Source organism: Chenopodium album, chromosome 9 (assembly GCF_948465745.1).
Source record: "Chenopodium album chromosome 9, dcCheAlbu1.1, whole genome shotgun sequence".
Classification (NCBI taxonomy): domain Eukaryota; kingdom Viridiplantae; phylum Streptophyta; class Magnoliopsida; order Caryophyllales; family Amaranthaceae; genus Chenopodium; species Chenopodium album.
The window spans coordinates 369,245-388,169 of NC_137842.1; the positions used below are offsets into that span (position 1 = coordinate 369,245).

Below are 18,925 nucleotides of genomic sequence, written 5' to 3' on the forward strand. Positions count from 1 at the left end.
AACGCTATTAAAACCAAGTAAAAAGATAGAAAAACTATGAAAAACTAACTACAAAACTCCTAAAAATAGCGACATAAATGACACTTATCAATAACACACCTATAAAGATGTCTATAAAGTACCAATAATGAGTTATGTTCTTATTTTGAAATTCATGAAATTTTGAAATATAATGATGTCATAAAAGTATATTAAAGTGATGTGACTTGAGAATAATGATGTCATATGAATAGAACGATGTCATATGTATAAATATTATGATGTTATAAAAGTATATTGAAGTGAGTGACTTGACAAATATGAATCTAATAAGTGTAGTGATATTATATTATGTAATTATATTTGCAATGATGTGATGTCATAATATGATGGGACTTGACAATAGTAATGTCATATAAGGAAAATGGTGTCATATAACCATAATAGAAGTAGGAGTTAGCTGAAAAATGAATGGCTAATAGAGACATGAAAAGCAGAAAAGGGAAGGGTTGGAGTTGGGTCATCTTTAGTGTAAAAAATCAATGAAAAGAGGGGAAAAGTGAGTAGTACCTTTGCAGATAAAAAGTCTTTGGTTGAGAGGACTCTAATACAATACAAGCAGCTAAGTATGTAAATGCAGTTAAAGAGAGTTTACTCATGCTTTCACATGTACACACACAGCCTAGCCACAAACACATTTATTTGTGCTTCATCATTTCTAAAACCCCTTTTTCTTTTATTATTTGTACATTTCATTTCACTGTTATTTGATAATGAAAAGTGCAGCCAAAGATAGGAAGGTGCATGGTGCGTTTGGACAAACAACTACTCGTATGTATGTCATTGTCGCCCATTTTTGCATTTTTATTTATATATAATCAACTTTCTTAAATTACTTTCACTACTACAGTACTACTACTACTAACGCCTACAATCTACTTAAGATTATTGGTAGATTACTGTCCTCCCCGCCATTGTGTGGCCAGTGATAGGTTGTGTACCGTGCTTAGAATTCTTCAATGTCACTTTAAGGGTTACATCGAGAGTGATTTCTAATTTTTTTTTAGAAGAAAACAAAAATGCGTGTGAATTATATGAAATCCATGCACCGTGCTAGGCTAAACCTTCAATATAAATGCTCTCGTACAACTTGGGTAACCATTTTGAAAAATTATTATACGTAATAGTATATAGTTATGTTAAATTAAAAAATCTAACAAGAAAAACCTTTGGATTCTTACAGTTGGCCAAAAGGGTCACCCTTAGTGGGCTGCCCTTGTAAGTTGTAACCTGGAAAATGGTAATAATTGCATATTGTTTTGTTTGACTGTCTACTACTATAATTAGCTTTTCCCACACAAACCTTTTACTCTCTCTTTGAATATCACCTCTAAACATCAATAATTATTGATGACCCCACTATTATACTTCATGTTCTCTTTAATCTCAACACCAATTCTTGCACCTAAATAAATCCTTGTGTTAATTGTCATCCCTTTTTGGATCTTAAACTTGATTAATTAACAAAGTCTAAACATATACTACTATATGCAAGCTCACGTGTATACAGAGAGATTATCATACTATTACTGTATTACATATAATATATTGGTGTTATTTATCAATTACACTTATCAATACAATCATAATCGATCATAGCAGTAACAAAAGTTGACTAGAAAAAGAGTAATAATATAGGCCAAAAATTTCAAAAAGAAAAAAAAAACAACTTTACAAATGGGATCCTGTATTACTATTACTATTACTACTTAGTAGAGTTACTACTATACTATAGTAGTATGATGACTATAAAATTGGTAATTCAATCAATTGCTGGTTGTTGATAACTTCATAAACATTCAGCAGATATTAGGTCCGAATCCTACAAAACCATTGGAACCATCAATAGATATTTGAATACCCTCTTGTTGAATGTTTCCTATGATGGACAGTCCTGAAGATGAAGGAGCAAAAGCGAAGCAAAACGTACCCGCTTCGTCTATAGGGATCAAGAAGTTCTTGGCCGGGAGGGTCAGTATTGGCCCGTCCGTAAAGTAGAAAGATACGGTCGGGACTCGCACTGACCCGAACCCGGCCAAGTTATAGCATGTGTCGAAAATCGACACCCCTGAGGCCCGGGGAAGGTTGGCGGTTTGGGTCAAGAATGAGTCCCGAAAAGCTTGGTAGGCGGTGGTAGGAAACCTGGTCACGGCCGTGCCCGTGTCCATGACCACTCCGCCATCTCCTGACCCGGTGAGGTCAAACACACCTTCAGGAAGCGGGACTCGAACCCCGCCTACCCCGAGTCCCATCAGCCCTATGTAGTAGAAGCTAGGGGCCCGGGGACTGCGGACTAAGTTGATCCAAGCAGCCCCCACGGGCATAGCTTCTCGTCCAAATACTAGTGAGCCGGGGGTACCAGACCCCCGGCTCACTAGACAATAACTAAAGGCTCCACCAGTTTGACCCCCAAGTTGGCCTACAAAAGACATGGACCCACCACCTAACCCCAACAAACCAGCAGCCCCAACAAACATGCCTTGATTACTATGTCCACAACCCATAGCAACGTTCCTTACAACAGTCCCACCAATTGTGATGGTCTCAAATGCAAGGTTCCCCTTGGTGTAAGATCCGTCACTGTATAGCACCTCGTACCGGCATCGGTCGGCGTGGCTGCAACCCGAGTTTTGAATCCGACTACACACGGACGACGAGCACGAGACACCCGAATACGAGGCTGATTGGGCCGGGTTGAATACCGGGTCAGATTGTTTGTAACATTGTTTGCAAGGTTGGCATTGTACCCAAACAATGTCACTTCCTGAGTCAATGACAACATATTGTTTTCTTGGAGGACTTCCTACTCCTAACCTTATGAAGTACTCTCCACTCCCTTGATCCATACCCGAAACCACGTCCGACCCGAATGACTCCACCACCTTGTAATCATCCACACCACTAGTGTTAGTATTCGAAAGGCGGTGAATGAGGCCGGTAACTCGCTTGATGTCGCGCTGTATTCGGAGCGAGAATCGATGGGTGTGATCATGCTTGTGCTTGCCAGATGCTGATAGTTTATTGCTAAGCTTGTCCCTATGAATGAGATTGAACTTCAGGTTCAAACTTGAATTCTTATTGTTGTTGTTGTCATTGGATAATAATGTGACGGTCTTTTGTTCGTTAAATTTAGGAAGAGGATGATGATGATGATGATCGATATCTAATTTTGTAGGACGAGAATAATGCTTACTTTGAAGCTTATTGGAGGCTATTTCTTTAGGGACATTTAAGTGTTGGAAATTCGGGTAGGATGTCACACGATTGGTGGTTGTGTGGGTGGCCGCGACACCCGAAAGGCGGAGAAACACTAGTAGTGTAGCTGTGGCCACTACTTGAAGAGAAAAGGAGTTGATGGATAAACATGATATGGTACTAGTTTGAACTAGTCTTCTTTTGTGGAGTGTCATTTGGTTGCAATTATTATGTAGTATGTATGTGTGTGTGTTTTGTTTTGTGGGTTTAAAAGTGGGATAATTAGAAAGTGAAAAATGTGAGATTTTTGGGGGTGAAGAGTGGGAGGATTTATTGGTATTGGGTTTGGAGAAAAAATGAAATAGTGAAAAGCAATGCAAAGAAATGATTGTTGACTTTGATGGCCCATTGGTCTGTTTTATTTGGGTTAATATTGTTGTGTGATGGGGTATGATTAGGATAAAGTTGTATGATGTAAATTTACCAATCTTATTGTATTTTGTATGAGGTAGGTAGTATGTAGTAAAGAGGGCAGAGGAATTTTTAGTGAGCAGTGAAATCATCTTTGTTTGTCCTTTTTAGAAATAGGTGTGGTTGGAATTGAGTGATTGAGTATGAGATTGTATTTGTATTCACATTACTACAACTTACAACATCCCAAGTAGGGAATGTAGCCCCTCTTTTACGGGGCATCTACACGGAGACTATTGCATAGTGCATATTCATGGACGATGCTATGTTGTGACCAAGGCTTACGGGCATGTACATTTCATCGTTGTTTTGTAATCCCTTTGTTCATATGTGTTTGTCTCATAGACGAATTGTACTTTATTAAGGCTTCAACTAAAATTTTGCTATTGAATAGAGTATATGTTTGCCTCATTATATATACTGTATATTTTCAAGTTTAATTTGTACGAGTGAGTGCATGGGGTAAACGATGAGGACATGTTACTATAAAAGAAAATAAGGCAATTTTTTTTTTTTAAAAAAAAAAACAACCTATAAGTGAAATTTGGAGCAAACAATTAGGGAGTACGTAATAAGTGCTAATTGTGCTAGCTATTACCCTATCAGGCTATCACAAGTAAACTATTCAAAATATAGAACTCGGGCTCTTGAGGATTGAGGGAAAGGGATTATGGAGCCTCAATTAACTGGTAGCTAGAAATCAAATGTAGCTATAACATCAATATTAAGGTTCTAAGGTGAAATCCCTACCAACTACATTATCAATGTTATTGTGTTATCGGCTAATGTAAATTTCCTAAGTAGACATAAAATCTGTAGCTCATGCTTTTCCCATAAATAATTATATATCCCCAACTTCTAAAATCTCCCAATAACAAAAATTAAAAATAAAATAAAGGATTATGCATGCAGTATAATAGGATATAACTACATACTTGATAGGTTATGGAGAGTTAATGGAACATGAAAAGGTTAGAGAATACAATATACAGTAGCCTTTATAATAAGGTGCGCTTTAAAGCTAAGACATAGATAGGTAGACAAGCTAATTCCACTATACATGCTCGCATTAGTTTACCTTTCTATAAGCTTGTACGTATATTTTTAATTAATTCATGACTTTTCAAATTTAACCACAACAATAAGCTATATTTTCTATAACTATGTATTTTTAGTGTTGCTTTTACACTTCAGCAGCCTGCTTTGTGCTTAATTAATTAAATGTTGCTCCTTATGTCATACTTGCGCTCACAAACTTAAATCGGGTCGCGTTCAGGTCAACCCGTATATTTAGATTTAACTTTTTAACCCATTTATCTAAACAAGTTACATTCGGGTTGAAGGTGTTCACCCGTGCATATGTAAACAGGTCAACCTGAAACCCATCCAACTTGTTTGCTAGCTCTATTTTTTTGTATATGTCTCCTTTCAGTGGCTAAGGGTCATCAATGCATTTATGTGACTAATTAATTGCTATATATAGTTCAAAAAAAACATTATATGACTCAAAAGCTCGAAAGCTCGATCCTACAATTGTGTGAGTTTTTAACATCGGGTCTCAAAAGCTCGATCTAAAATTGCTCCAATTTCATGTATTATAGTTTTCAAATGACATATTTTAGACACGAGAAAATTACGCATTGAGGTGCTTTTTGGTGTTCCCAAAGGGCCTCAAGAGGCTTACTTGGTGCCTGGAACAATCTCATTTATTCCTTGGTTCACCCTTATCATTATGTCTTAAGATGTCTTATCTTGTCTTATCATTTATTACTTGGTGCCTTCACAACCCAATTAATGAGTTTATGAAGTTTGAAGAATGAGTTTGGTTGCAATAGAGGTTATATTAAAAATGTGTTGCAATGAAAGTCTATAGCAGCTAGAGAGGATCCAATCACCAACATGGAAAAATAAGGCAAGTGGAGGTGGTTTTGGTCCGTGGTGGGTAGTAGCAATAAAATAAGACGTACAACATAGTCACGCACTAGTTTGTATGCTAAATACGTGTGCATCAAGCTAAGACGATATTTTCTCATTTCCCATATATTTATCTATATATCTATCCCTTTTTATTTTAGTGGTTCAGAAACTTTCACCATCCAATCTCTTCTAACTTAAGTCAAGTTTAATTATTTGAAGAAACTGCAATAAGATAACACACGAAATTTACATGTAATTTCACTCTTTGAGCAATAATGTATGCACTTTCTTTGTGAAAATTTTAAGGTACATGCAACTGTACCGTGCTTGGTACAGATAAAATACGCGAAAAGAACATGTAGTTATTTTGTAAATAACATACAATCGTTTTGTAAAGAACATATAGTTGTTTTGTAAAGAACATCCAATTATTTTTTTTTTCATATCTAAAGAACATCTATAATATTAATAAAGAACATGATAATATTATGCAATGAACATTATCTATATATTTGCACCAAAAAACATTATCTATATATACCCACCATAATTTGAAGACAAAATTCAATGAACATTTCACAATAAGCAATGAAAAGTATGTCATAAATAAAAGTACATTACAATGACAATCAAATAACATAAACATATGTTCTTTTCACTCTTTTTTGGTGCAAATATGTTCTTTTCGCTCTACGTATATTTGATTACATTTTGATAATATATTCTTTTCACTCTAGGTATATGTTCATTACATTTAATAGTGTGTTCTTTTCAATATAGCTATATGTTCATTACTTTTCTATATCATGTTCTTTCCTACAAAACGACTGTACAATGCACCGTACAAGCGCCTGTTAGGAACCAGCGATTGCTTTCTTTGTGATAATTAAAATACTTTGTAGCACTTTGATTCTTTTTACTATTTACTTATTATTAATTTTTGTTAACAAACTGTGATACTGAAAAATACAACAAATATGACCATTCCATTTAATAAAAGTCCAATTTTATCCAAAATCTATTCCCTATTATAAATTTCGATTTATTTCATTGATCAGCTTTCTTTATTTCATTTAGTAATAACCTTACTATAATTGTGTGCAGAAACATGAAGCCATTAGTCTCAAATAATATTTTCCAAACATCAATTTTATAATCTATACTAAATATAAAATATGAAAGCCAAAGTTTTGCAAAGTAGATTGAATTTGATCGAGAATGTAGTAATTTTATCTATGCAAATCCATCATTTGAAGAGAGATAACTCATGGTTCAATCAAAGAGGCGAGCTAGTTATATATATTTATTAAATATTAGTTTTGTTTTTTTTTTTTTTTTGAGGACATATTAGTTTTGTTTATTAATAATAGTATAAGATACCAATTATACTTTAGTAGTTGCATGATCGTTCAACTCTTTACGTGTAGAACAATTGGCTAAATTGATAAAGACACTTAGCAACATTACAATACTAGTGTTCCAAATAAATTCGATCACTTTATAAATTCCAACCTTTTTGCTTTCACTGATTAATAAGTAATGGGTTATCTATATGAAAAGTTGGAATTCTTTTGTTGACAAAATGGTTGCCAAGTTCAATTAATTTAAGGATAAATCAAAGTGTGATTGTTTATTTAGCCCACCTTTTTTTGCCTCTCAATCAGTGTAGGGGGTTAGTTTATGAAACATAATATGGCCTGTATAATCTTACATTTTTAATTTATAAACCCTAAACTGTTGCGTATATATAGTACTTATCTTAATCAACTTATTTTGGTCTATAAAGAGTCACGCAATTACTATATTAAAGGAATTGAAGTTAACTATATAATGATTGATCTAAAATCTTTGAGCTGGTAATCCATTCTAGATGTATGCCACGCAAATTAAAGTGAGCACATTCAATTATTTTTGTAAGACTTAGCAATTTATGCATTATATTGAAAGTGGGTGCATGCCAAATTACTGGTCATGTAGGAGCTATTTTGCCTAGATATTTTCGTGCACTTGTGCTTATGCTACATACATGCATGTGTTGGGTTCAAACTTAGGTGGAAACATTTGTGGTTAGTTGAATAGTTGGGTACAACTCGACTAGACTCACACGTATCCGTTTATAAATAGAAAAACTCTCTAAAAAACTCCAATATTAATAACAATAATATATATGCTTGTATGATATAATTGTATTGATATATAGGTATGGCATTTTATGTAAGTGATACACATGATTTGCATGATCAATTCTAATATTGTAGATTTGTAGTGTGACAATTATTTGAAATGATCAAGGTGATCGACATTTTTATCTCATAATATAGGATCATCTATCCTGTGCTATAGGTCATAACATATCATAACGCTTAATTCATAGCCGTTAAATTCAAGCATAATGCAGGACAAATAATAATATGAATAACAAAGAGAAAAGTATATTAAAATAAAGGAGTGTTTTCCAGCACAATTAGTAGGTAAAATGGAAAAATATGATCTCATAAAGCTAGTAATTATTGTTAATGCAGCTTGTGTATGCCCCCATTTATTAATTAAATCTTCCACCTCCCATTATAAAATATATATTAGAATACAAGGCTAATTATAAAAAAAAAAAAAAAAAAAAAAAAAAAAAAAAAAAAAAAAAAAACCCAATTAATCAAAGCTAGCAATCAATTGGATCATAATATCCTTGAGCTTAGGAGTGGACATGGATTACGATGGGAGGCAATAATATCAAAATTTTATTATTCTACTAAATTATTTTGCATGAATACACGACAAGAATGTACCAAACTGATGATAGATTATTGTAGAGAAAAATAAGATTAAGTGGAATAAATGTCACCAAATTAAAATTAAAAGGAGGGTTTAGAAAAGGACATATATATACTTCGATCTTCTGAATGGAAAGTTGGGAATACATTTGGCATGCATAAACTAGAGATTCTCAATAATTGAGCCATTATTACCACCTAAAAGTTTTCTCCATCTTAATCTTATTTTAATACAATATCATCTTTGGTATTTGAAAAGTGGTTTACAAATTAATATATTTTTTTATTTTATCTGTACTATATAGTGGTACGTCCACAATTGATATTATTTTAAATCTTTTTCTTTTGGTCCATATACATAGTTTTCCAGTTTAATTAGAGAAGTTTCCTAAAATAAATAAATAAATAAATAAAAAAGGCTTAATTAGACTCTGGGTCTAGGTTGAGTTTAGAGAGTGTAAGTCCAAGATTTGATGTGGAAGACTATAAAAATGAATAGATCAAGACATTCCTCTTATATTCTCATGTAATGTACGGAATTTGATGACTTTTGTCTATATTTTTTGCCCAAGTGTTAAAAAAAAACAAACTATAGTATTTAGATTCGTTTGAGAACAAAACTGTTCAAAACAATTTTTTTTTGTTGATATACTGAATGATTAATAGATCTAGCTCTATATGCATATAGCTAGTACAAACCTTTCAATTAATCTATTATTTTGAGCAAATTGCACCAAAAGATTTGTCATATGAGTTGTTATAACATTGAACATTTTTATAGATTGCACAATTACATCGATGGCTAAAATTTTACATTAGTTTAATTATGCTAATTGAAGGGATATATAACTCACTTTGCCCCTTAAAGATAATTGTAGCAAGCCACTTCGGAATTCCGAACATGAAAAACAATAATTTGGAAGAACAAAATCCATGGTGGGACAATACGTAGATGATCAAAATCATGCCTAAGATTGCCACAGTGATTCCATATAAAATGTTATAACTGGAATTATATATATGATTGTGAAAGTAGTCTTAGAATATACTATAATCTTACAACCTTGGATAAATGAAAATTGATAAAATCCTTGATCAAAAGCACACAAATCTTGACAAGATTACACTTACATCAACCAACTTTGTCTCAAGTGCATATAGTTCGTCATTTCATTGAATACTTTAATTTATGCACTCACCAATCAACTCTAGATGATGATGATGGCCAAATTCCTACACCCTTTTTCTTCTTTTTGTTTTTTGTTTTTTCCATGCTTGATAATCAATATAGAGCATTGAGACAAACGCAAGGATTTAGATCATCTCCTAGACTCGTACACTTGCATATGTCGCGTCCAAATCAATTATTACATGGCCTGGTGTATATGATTGAACAACAGATGATGTCCTAGCGTTTATATAATTACTAGTGGAAATTAATATTAAGTGGGTTTTTTTTTTTTTTTTTTTTTGAAAGCATGTTAATTTAAGTGGGTTTTAGCTATACCATTGCTATAAGATCAGCAAGATTTTAACTAACTCGAAATAAGGGCATGAAGCCATAAATATAACTATTGGGAATAGCATGATGAATTTAGGGTCAAGAGCACCAGATAGATTGTTAACATGTAAAATCAATTAATCAATTCCTTGTACAAAAAGATAATTTAATAAATTATGTTTGAGAATCCTTACGCAATGAGATAGAATTTTGAAACCCTTAAAAAAAAAAGAATTTTGAAAACTAATTAATGGTACTTCGTTCTAGCTTTTCTTATATTTATTTTTTTTCAATTACAAATCCTATGTGTAGAAGAAAAGTAGAAAACCAATTTGTAGAGAATTGAACTATGAAAACATGCACAACATTAACACATCTCTTAACATGGTTATATCCAAGTTGCTGTGGAAGTATGAAATTAAATTATACATGTGAATCAATGAGAATTATGAAATCTCAATCTGTTTAACTACATACATAAAGTACTAAAAATAGACTCATAATCCAAAACTTAACTTCGTCATCTAAGTACAAAAACTCAAAGAATAATTACTATCATAAAATCCAAAAAAAAAAAAAAAAAAAATCAAGTAATGCCGGAGTGATTATCCTTGAGCAAATCCACAAATTCGAGTAAATCAGATCGCATTTGGTTCTCAACATAGCACCGGAGGACTTGGTTTCGAACAACTTGATACCAAAGACAATATTTGTCATCACTGGCTTTCGTAGACAAGTACCATTCACATATAACGGCAGCAATTTTCATGACATAAAGACCACAATCATACACATTGCTTTGTTGTGGAGTATAAAACTCTATATATACCGCCTCTTCATCATCATCCACCTTTTTGTTGCCTATTCCGTTCTTCCGAATCTTTGTAGGCCGCTTGTCGTCGTCATCATCATCCCCTACAAAATCCTTGACCGTATTATAAAGCTTTTTGGCGTCCGAGTGGTTTAGTCCATTAACACTGTCATGGTGCACAAACACATCAAGGGTCTTGTAATAGACTAGTAGACTCCAATGTGTACATTCTTCCGTGTCTGTCGAAAAATCTTCGTTATTGATGGTGTTGTTGATGGTGAAGAAAATAAGTTTTTTATCGACGAGTTTGAGGGATTCTGCAGTGTGTTTAATACCCGCAAAATCAGAATTAGCGAGTAAGAATGAGACTGCAGGGGATACAAAGAGGATGTCTTGTTCGTCATATGTGAATGTTAAGTACCGAAAGTAGAACTCTATAATCTGGTCATTAATGTAGCATGGGTTTTTAAGGATTTCTCGATCCGACATGTATAAGATTATGCCTTTGAAATTTAGTATCTTCTCGTCTTCCATCACCTGCATCAACAATTTAAGTGATCAGAGGTAAATATGGAAGAAAACAAAGTGCATAATAATTAAATCAAGTTATAACTATAATAATAATGATTTATATAGTAACAAGAATAATGTTTCTTGCCTCCTTGGGGCTCAAGCACTTAGAATTGGGAATTGGTCTAGCTAGGTTACTTGGTGGCCAAGCATTCAAGATTACGTTGTATACAATTGGTCTAGGTTACTTGGTGGCCAAGCATTTAAAGACTTTTAAAGTTTTCATTAAAAAAATAAAAAATAAAAAAAAACCATTGATTTTATTGTTTAATCTCTAAAGGTATGTCTATTTAAGAAAAATAAAAATAAAAATCTCTAAAGGTATTTGAAAACATACAAAAATTATCCCTGTGAAGTATATAACCATCCGATCCTTGGGATAAGATATACTTAACAAACCAATGTAATCAAACTAAATTTAGCATTTTGTCAAAAAAAAAAAAATAAAAATAAATAAATAAAATAAAAAAAAAAAAAAAACACTAAATTTAGCATAAAGTGAGAAATTGATGAATTTGTATGACTTTGTAATTTTAAGTATACCAGCTTTTCATATTTATTTTATTATAAATTAACTTGCAATTAAAAAAAATCAATTTCTTTGGCTTCAAAAAAAAAAAAAAAAAAAAAAAAAAATCAATTTCTTAAAATGTAATAATAGACATGCTACAATAATTAAGTAAACTTTTAGCTAAATTTGGTAAAAGGTGTCAATGCAAACTCCAATAACACTATTAGGCTGCAAAATTTGGTTTAACAATTTGAAATCCATTCGAACTGTTGAGTGAAATATACTTCGCCAACAAAATTCTCTTATAGCTTTTCAAAGCAACTTCGTTTTGCCCTTGAATCCCAAAAAACACCCCATTACATTGCCCGAAACTATAAAAAAAGGTCACTGTTATATGCAAAATTGCATTATCATAGAAAATATACACCAAAAGGGGGTAAATTATAAAAGATAATAAAAGCGATACCCAAGATAAATTTAACTATTTAATACTAATGGACAGCTATAGATTATAGTATAGCAATAACATTCTAATACAGAGCTCTGTGTTTTCAAAGAATTGCCTGGTAACAATTACTATTTCTAATAAAACTACACCCTTGAAGGAGTATTGTAAAAAAGAATAGGGTGTCAAGTCCACATCAAAAATTCGATGTTACCAACACTGCGATCCATACCCTTAAACCCATACAGTTTGTTTATCTTACATTTCACTATTTCAGAGCTGTGTTAGGATATAGAATTGATGAAGATAGATATGCCTTCAACAATACAGTAACGTGTATCGATTGTTGCTCGTTATGGTTGAACCAGCAACATCAGGCAGCTAACTTGCTCCAATACATGGAACTCCAAATCATGAGTAGCTCAGCGCATAACGCTTTCTTTAACTAATTTCCGGCCACCAGAACTGCAAGAAAAGAATGTCAAATCACATATATACATTTCACTGCAACCATCCAGTTATAATATGTTGTCAAGAGGCTCACGTGTATTCAAGATGAATATTCATGAACCGACGGTTCTCCTTGCTTTGCGTTAGGGTCACAGATCCTTCAATGAGCTGGTCTTGCTCAACTTCTATTGGCTCATAAAAGTAAATCAACGTCTGCAACCATCCAAATACATGTTTTTATATCAAGAGGAAGGCTATTCCAAACATAACACAGTAATAAATTCTACTGAGAGGTGCAAGCAGTTCACTGATCAATTACATAAGCAATCCGCCAAGCCACATGATTACGCATGAAGCCAATAGGTTTTGAAAAAAAAAAATCTTGGACATTATCACACAATTGCAGGGGCGGTCCTTGATGGGTTGTCTGAGGGCTTCAGTGGGGATGTCAAGATTCAAACAAACTATGTCCATTAGCTTTCATAGAAAGAGGTTGATGCAACGAACCCACAACGCCCATCCATTACCGTGACTTACAGAAGGAGACACAAGCAGCAGCAGCAGGACAACACCCACAACTCTCAACTACTTGCTCAAGCAGCAGCACTAAAGTTGCAGGAGACAAACTTGGCAGATTTGGCTTATTAGCATTAGTTACTGTGGTAAATTGGAATGGAGACAAGTAGTAGTAAAATTAGCAATTAAGGCTTTTGCCAACTATTGTAATGTAGTGGTAGTATATATAGTAGTTGTCCCTAAGTTAGAAGGCATTCAGAAAATATTTGTATTGACATATGAGAGTCATGGCCTAAAGCCATGTTTATTTCACGCAAGCCTTGAGCTAAATCGAATACAACCTACCGACAACATCCATCTTGTGTTGTGTGCACCACCAGCCCATTGCAGTTGGTATCAGAGCCACCATGCCGCCGACGCCGTTGACAGTAACACCGGAACGAGTGGCGGCGCTAGAAGAACGAATAGAGGAAATTCTCGAAAAAATCGAAGACGGAGAAAACTCCATCCAGAACACCCTGACGAAGAATCAAGACAAGTTTTTTGAGGAGATGAGGGCAATGATGGCCGCGCTGCAGAATAGGGGAAAAGGAACGGCGGATGAAGAAGTGAACCAGCCATTTGGAGGAGGAAATTTTAATGACACGCCACTGGGTAATGCCGTAATGGAGGTCTCAGGTTTGGCAACTGGGATCCCGGCGCCGGAGGTGGAATGCGAAATTTTAATCAAGACCCACGAGAAGGGAACGGAAATTGGAAATATAGGAAGTTGGATATGCCGACTTTCGACGGATCCGACCCCGACGGGTGGATTCTCCGGGGGGGAACAGTTCTTCCAGTTTTATAGATTGGCGGAAGTAGAGGCCGCAGTCGTGGCAATGGATGGAGACGCTCTCCGTTGGTAACAATGGGAAAGTCGCCGGCGACCTCTGATTGGGTGGGAAGATCTCAAAACGCGGATCTTGAACCAATATCGGCCGGTGAACGCCGGTAGCTTGCACAAGCAGTGGCTGGCGGTGTCGTAGACTGCTAGGAATTAACCCAAAACAGGAAATAGAAAAACAGGGGATTGATCAGAAAATTAAGTAAGGGGATGATATTTGTATTGATGATCAAGGTAATCAAACAATACAATCACTCTTCATTCGAGAGGAAGAGTAGCTCTCCAAAACTAAGCAAAAGCTTAACAATATTTTTCAGCATAACCTCTCCCTCCAGCTAACCTCCTATTAATACCACTAATCATAACAAACTGACCAGCTTAGGGAATAATCAACTAGGAAGAGAATTACAAAACTTCCCTCAAGGCTAACAAACTCATAACAGAATTATTCCAGCTCATTCTTCACTTAGATGCTCCAGCCGACTTAGTTCTCTTGCGGGAATAAGTGTAATGGATCATAGGCCTGGGCTGCACATTGGGCTGATTCCTTGCAATACCTCCTTCCCAAAGATTCACCTTGTCCTCAAGGTGGAAGTGAGGAAATCAGTGATCTATGTCAGAGAAACATTCCCAGGTGGCTTCCCAATCTGGCAACCCTTTCCACTTCAGCAAAACTTCAGTGGCAGTCTGGTTGGTGCGAACCCCAAGCACTGCCTCTGGCTCAGTGTCAAGTATGAGCAGCTGTCCTGTTCCCAGGGCTTGCTTGAGCTGAGAGATGTGAAAAACTGGATGGACACGTGCTGTAGGAGGAAGTTCCAACTTATAAGCAACCTCCCCAATCCTTTGCATCACAGGGTAAGGACCATAGTACCGAGGGGAAAGTTTCTAATACCTTCTCCTGGCCAAGGTTTGCTGCCTGTATGGCCTGAGCTTCACATACACCAAATCACCAACCTGAAAAGTGCCATCCCTTCTACTCTTATCCTCCTGTTGCTTCATATACACCTGAGCTTTTGTGAGATGAAACTTAAGATCATCTAGAATAGCATCCCTCTCCAACAACTGATCTTCCAGGGAAGGAACATTAGTGCTACCAGAAATGAAACGCACTAATTGAGGTGGGTCTCTGCCGTAGACTGCCTTGAAAGGAGAGCATTTAGTAGCTGTGTGATAGGCGGTATTGTAGCAATACTCTGCCCAAGGTAACCAGGTTGCCCATGATCTAGGCTTGCCATTAACGAAGCAACGCAAATAAGACTCTACACCCTTATTTACCACCTCGGTCTGCCCATCAGACTCCAAATGGTATGAAGTACTTCTTTTCAGATGTGTACCTTGGAGCCTATATAATTCTAACCAAAAGACACTCAGGAAAATCTTGTCCCTGTCAGAGACAATTGAAGAAGGAATTCCATGAAGTCGGACTATCTCCTTAGAGAAACTTTGAGCCACGGATTGAGCAGTGAATGGGTGTTTCAGGGGTATAAAATGACCATATTTGGACAGCCTGTCTATAACCATGAGGATTGAATCCCAACCCAAAGATTTGGGTAATCCCTCTATGAAATCCATGGAGATGTCCTCCCAAACCTTGTCCGGAATCGGCAAAGGTTGGAGTAATCCGAGGGGAGAGAGAGTAGAAGCCTTGTTTTGTTGGCAAACATGGCAGCGTTTAACATAATTAGTGACATCCTTCCTCATACCTTCCCAATACCATTCACTTGCCAATCGTTGATACGTTTTCAGATCTCCAGCATGCCAACAGGTGAGTCATGATACTCCTTAAGAAAAAGAGTAATGAGCTCAGAATTCTTGGGAACAACCACTCTGCCCTTATACTTCAAAATCCCACTCTCTAGGGTGAACCATTTAGGAACCACTTCACCATTTTGCAACTGAGAAATCAGCTTTTGTAGGGCCTGATCCTTGACTATGAATTCCTGAACCACTTCCCAACTTAGACCACAGGTTGTGGTTAAGAAGGAACACTCTGGTGAGAATTGCCGAGATAGAGCATCTGCTACCTTGTTACAAGGCCCCGGCTTGTAGTGAATTTCAAATGTGTACCCCAACATTTTACTCACCCATTTTTGATATGCTTGCCCTACCTCCCTTTGTTCCAACAAAAACTTCAAGCTCTTCTGATCGGTTCGAACTACAAATTGTCTACCCAAGAGATAATGCCTCCACTTCTCAATAGCAAACACAATGGCCATCAACTCTTTTTCGTATATGGGCTTCGACCTAGCACGCATTCCCAAGACTTTGCTAAAGTAAGCAATGGGGTGAGCATCCTGAATAATACGGCCCCTAGTCCATGGCCAGAAGCATCTGAATGGCCGAGAGAAATCTGGCATAGCTAGGATGGGGGCTCGAGTCATGGCTGCCTTCAAAGATTCAAACGCAACCGTAGCTTCTTTCGTCCACCCCCAACACTCCTTCCGGAGTTGGTCAGTCAAAGGCCTCGCAATCAAGGCATAATTCTGGATAAACTTCCTATAGTACCCTGTGAGTCCCAAAAAACCACGGAGCTCCTTGAGACTAAGAGGGACAGGCCACTCTAGCATAGCTTGTACCTTAGTGGCATCAACTTCCACCCCAGCTACTAAAATTACATGTCCCAAGTAGGCAACACGTTCTTTCCCTATCACACATTTTTTAAGGTTAGCATAAAGTTGGTTTGAAGCCAAGGTGACCAACACTTGCTGCAAATGAACATGATGCTCTGCCATAGACTTACTGTAAACCAGAATGTCGTCGAAGAAAACCAATACAAACTTCCTAAGGAACGGTCATCTGGAAGGTGGCAGGAGCGTTTGTGAGGCCGAATGGCATCACTAAAAACTCATAGTGCCCTTCGTGGGTTCTAAAAGCGGTTTTATGAACATCCGCTTCCTTAACCCGAATCTAATGATATCCTGATTTGAGGTCCAATTTCGTGAACACCTTTGCCCCAAATAATTCATCCAGCAATTCATCAATCACGGGGATGGAAAATTTATCAGGAACAGTTTATTATTTAATGCACGGTAATCTACACAAAAACGCCACGAACCGTCTTTCTTTTTAACTAAAAGGATAGGACTCGAAAAGGCACTAGTGGAGGTTTGAATGATATCTGCTTTTAGCATATCTCTCACCAATTTCTCAATTTCGTCCTTCATTGGGGATATCTATACGGTCGAACACTCACCGGGTTGGCACCATTCTTCAATGTGATAGAGTGATCAATATGCTGTTGAGGAGGTAATCCATCAGGCATGTGAAAGACCCCTTGGTATTGAGTGATCAAAGGCCTGAGAGCTGTTGGTAATTGTGGTTCCTCTTCAACAGAATTTCCCAGGTGGTTCAGCTCTACCAATACACCATGACCAGCCTTCTGGATCGTCTTCACCATGGCCTTGAGCGTAATGCAAGTGCGCCCCACCTCGTAAAATCACCGACTCACCACCTGTCTGAAACCGGAGTGTTTGCGTTTTCCGATTTGAAGAAATTGTTCCCAATTTCTCGAGCCATTGGACCCCCAAAATGACGTCCGAATTGCCTAAGGGAAGGACGAGGAAATCTTCTACTATTGTAACTCCTTGCAGCTCCAACAGTACTCCTTCACACACTCCATCACCTTGCACCGCCGCTCCAGTACCCAAAGTAACCCCAAAACTCTTGGATTCAGTTACGGGAAGATTCAAATGAGCCGCTGCCACTGTTGAAATAAAGTTGTGGGTCGCCCCCGGGTCTACCATCACAATCAACTTACCCCCATTGATCCTGCCTTCCATGCGCATGGTTTTAGGGCTAGTAATGCCCATGACAGAACAAAGAGAAACTCCCGGTGGTGGCTCAATTGGTGGGAAAGAAGGTGGCGGTATGGGTGGTTCCATTTCCGCGGCCAAGAGCTCTCCAGCTTCCTCGTCTTCACCCACATCGTCATCAACCATGAGCAAAACACTTAGCTCACGGCGGCGACAACGGTGGTTGACGTGCCACTTGTCATCGCAACGGAAACAAAGTCCTTGCTCCCTTTTTTTGTTGCACCTCCTTCTGCGCCAGGCGTCTTATGTCGCCGGTGGTTTTATGGGTGGATCGAGACTGAGGAGAGAGAATGGCCGAGTTGTGGAGATTTGGATTTGTGTTTAGATTCGTGTTTAGGTTCGGGTTATTTGGGTAAGTGTTTTGCGGGTTGGGTTTGGTAGTCGGGTATGGAGTGCGCCAAGTGGGTAGGCTGCTAGTGGGCTTGTGTTTTGGGCTGAGTTTTAACTTCTCTTCAATCCTCATAGAAAGCTCCATGGCCTGGTCCAATGTAACCGGATCTAGGATCCGAACTTCGACCCGAATTTCTTCGCGCAGACCATTCAAATACTGGCCCTTAGCTATTTCCTCTAGCACCCCCTCAATTGGAGCAAGCAACTCGATGAAGCGGCGCCGATAATCCTCCACCGTGCCCGTTTGCTGGTGAGCTGCTCGTGGATGGAGTATTAGAGAATATTCATCAAAAAAGCGGCGCCCTTAATTGATATCCCAGAGAGTATAATGAAAGGACAGTTTATCAATGGGCTAAAAGAAGAGATTAAATCGGAGATTCGAATGTTGAATCCCTTCACGCTTGAGGATGCCATGGATTTGGCTATCCGGTGGAGGAGAGAAACCGGGTCAGCCAACTTAAGAAATCGGGTGGGGCATTCTTAAGGCTCGGGCCCTATTCCTATTTCAATCGAAGCCCTGCTACCACTCTAGGTATTGAGTTAGCCCAAACTTCAGCCCCATTTCAACCAGCCTTTAGCCCACAAAGAGCCAACTCACAAAACACCAACCCAGTACACACCAACCCACAAAATACCCAAACCC

The 18,925-nt window shown here is 37.1% G+C and overlaps 2 protein-coding genes and 1 pseudogene across 3 annotated transcripts in view; all 3 read right to left on the minus strand.

Annotated features, from left to right (window-relative positions):
• Positions 1 to 1,499: 1,499 nt before the first annotated feature.
• LOC145559312 (protein ASPARTIC PROTEASE IN GUARD CELL 2 pseudogene) lies at positions 1,500 to 3,704 on the minus strand (annotated as a pseudogene).
• A 6,776-nt stretch (positions 3,705 to 10,480) lies between these two features.
• On the minus strand, positions 10,481 to 11,194 carry LOC145559241 (NEDD8-specific protease 1-like). Its single transcript, XM_081620680.1, has one exon. The coding sequence runs from the start codon at positions 11,192 to 11,194 to the stop codon at positions 10,481 to 10,483; it is 714 nt and encodes a 237-aa protein (XP_081476806.1).
• A 1,014-nt stretch (positions 11,195 to 12,208) lies between these two features.
• The window catches only part of LOC145558166 (putative protein arginine N-methyltransferase 6), a 29,204-nt gene continuing 22,487 nt past the window's right edge, over positions 12,209 to 18,925 (minus strand). For both annotated transcript variants that reach the window (XM_081619314.1, XM_081619313.1), the window contains 2 exons: positions 12,776 to 12,894; positions 12,209 to 12,696 (listed from right to left, as the gene is read on the minus strand). In XM_081619314.1, coding sequence (XP_081475440.1) covers positions 12,654 to 12,696; positions 12,776 to 12,894 — 162 coding nt within the window. In that variant the 3' untranslated portion in view covers positions 12,209 to 12,653. The remainder of the gene's footprint in view (positions 12,697 to 12,775; positions 12,895 to 18,925) is intronic.

Coding starts and splice junctions, on each gene's coding strand:
- LOC145559241 (XM_081620680.1), bottom strand. CDS start 11,194: ATGTCGGATCGAGAAATCCTTAAAAACCCATGCTACATTAATGACCAG.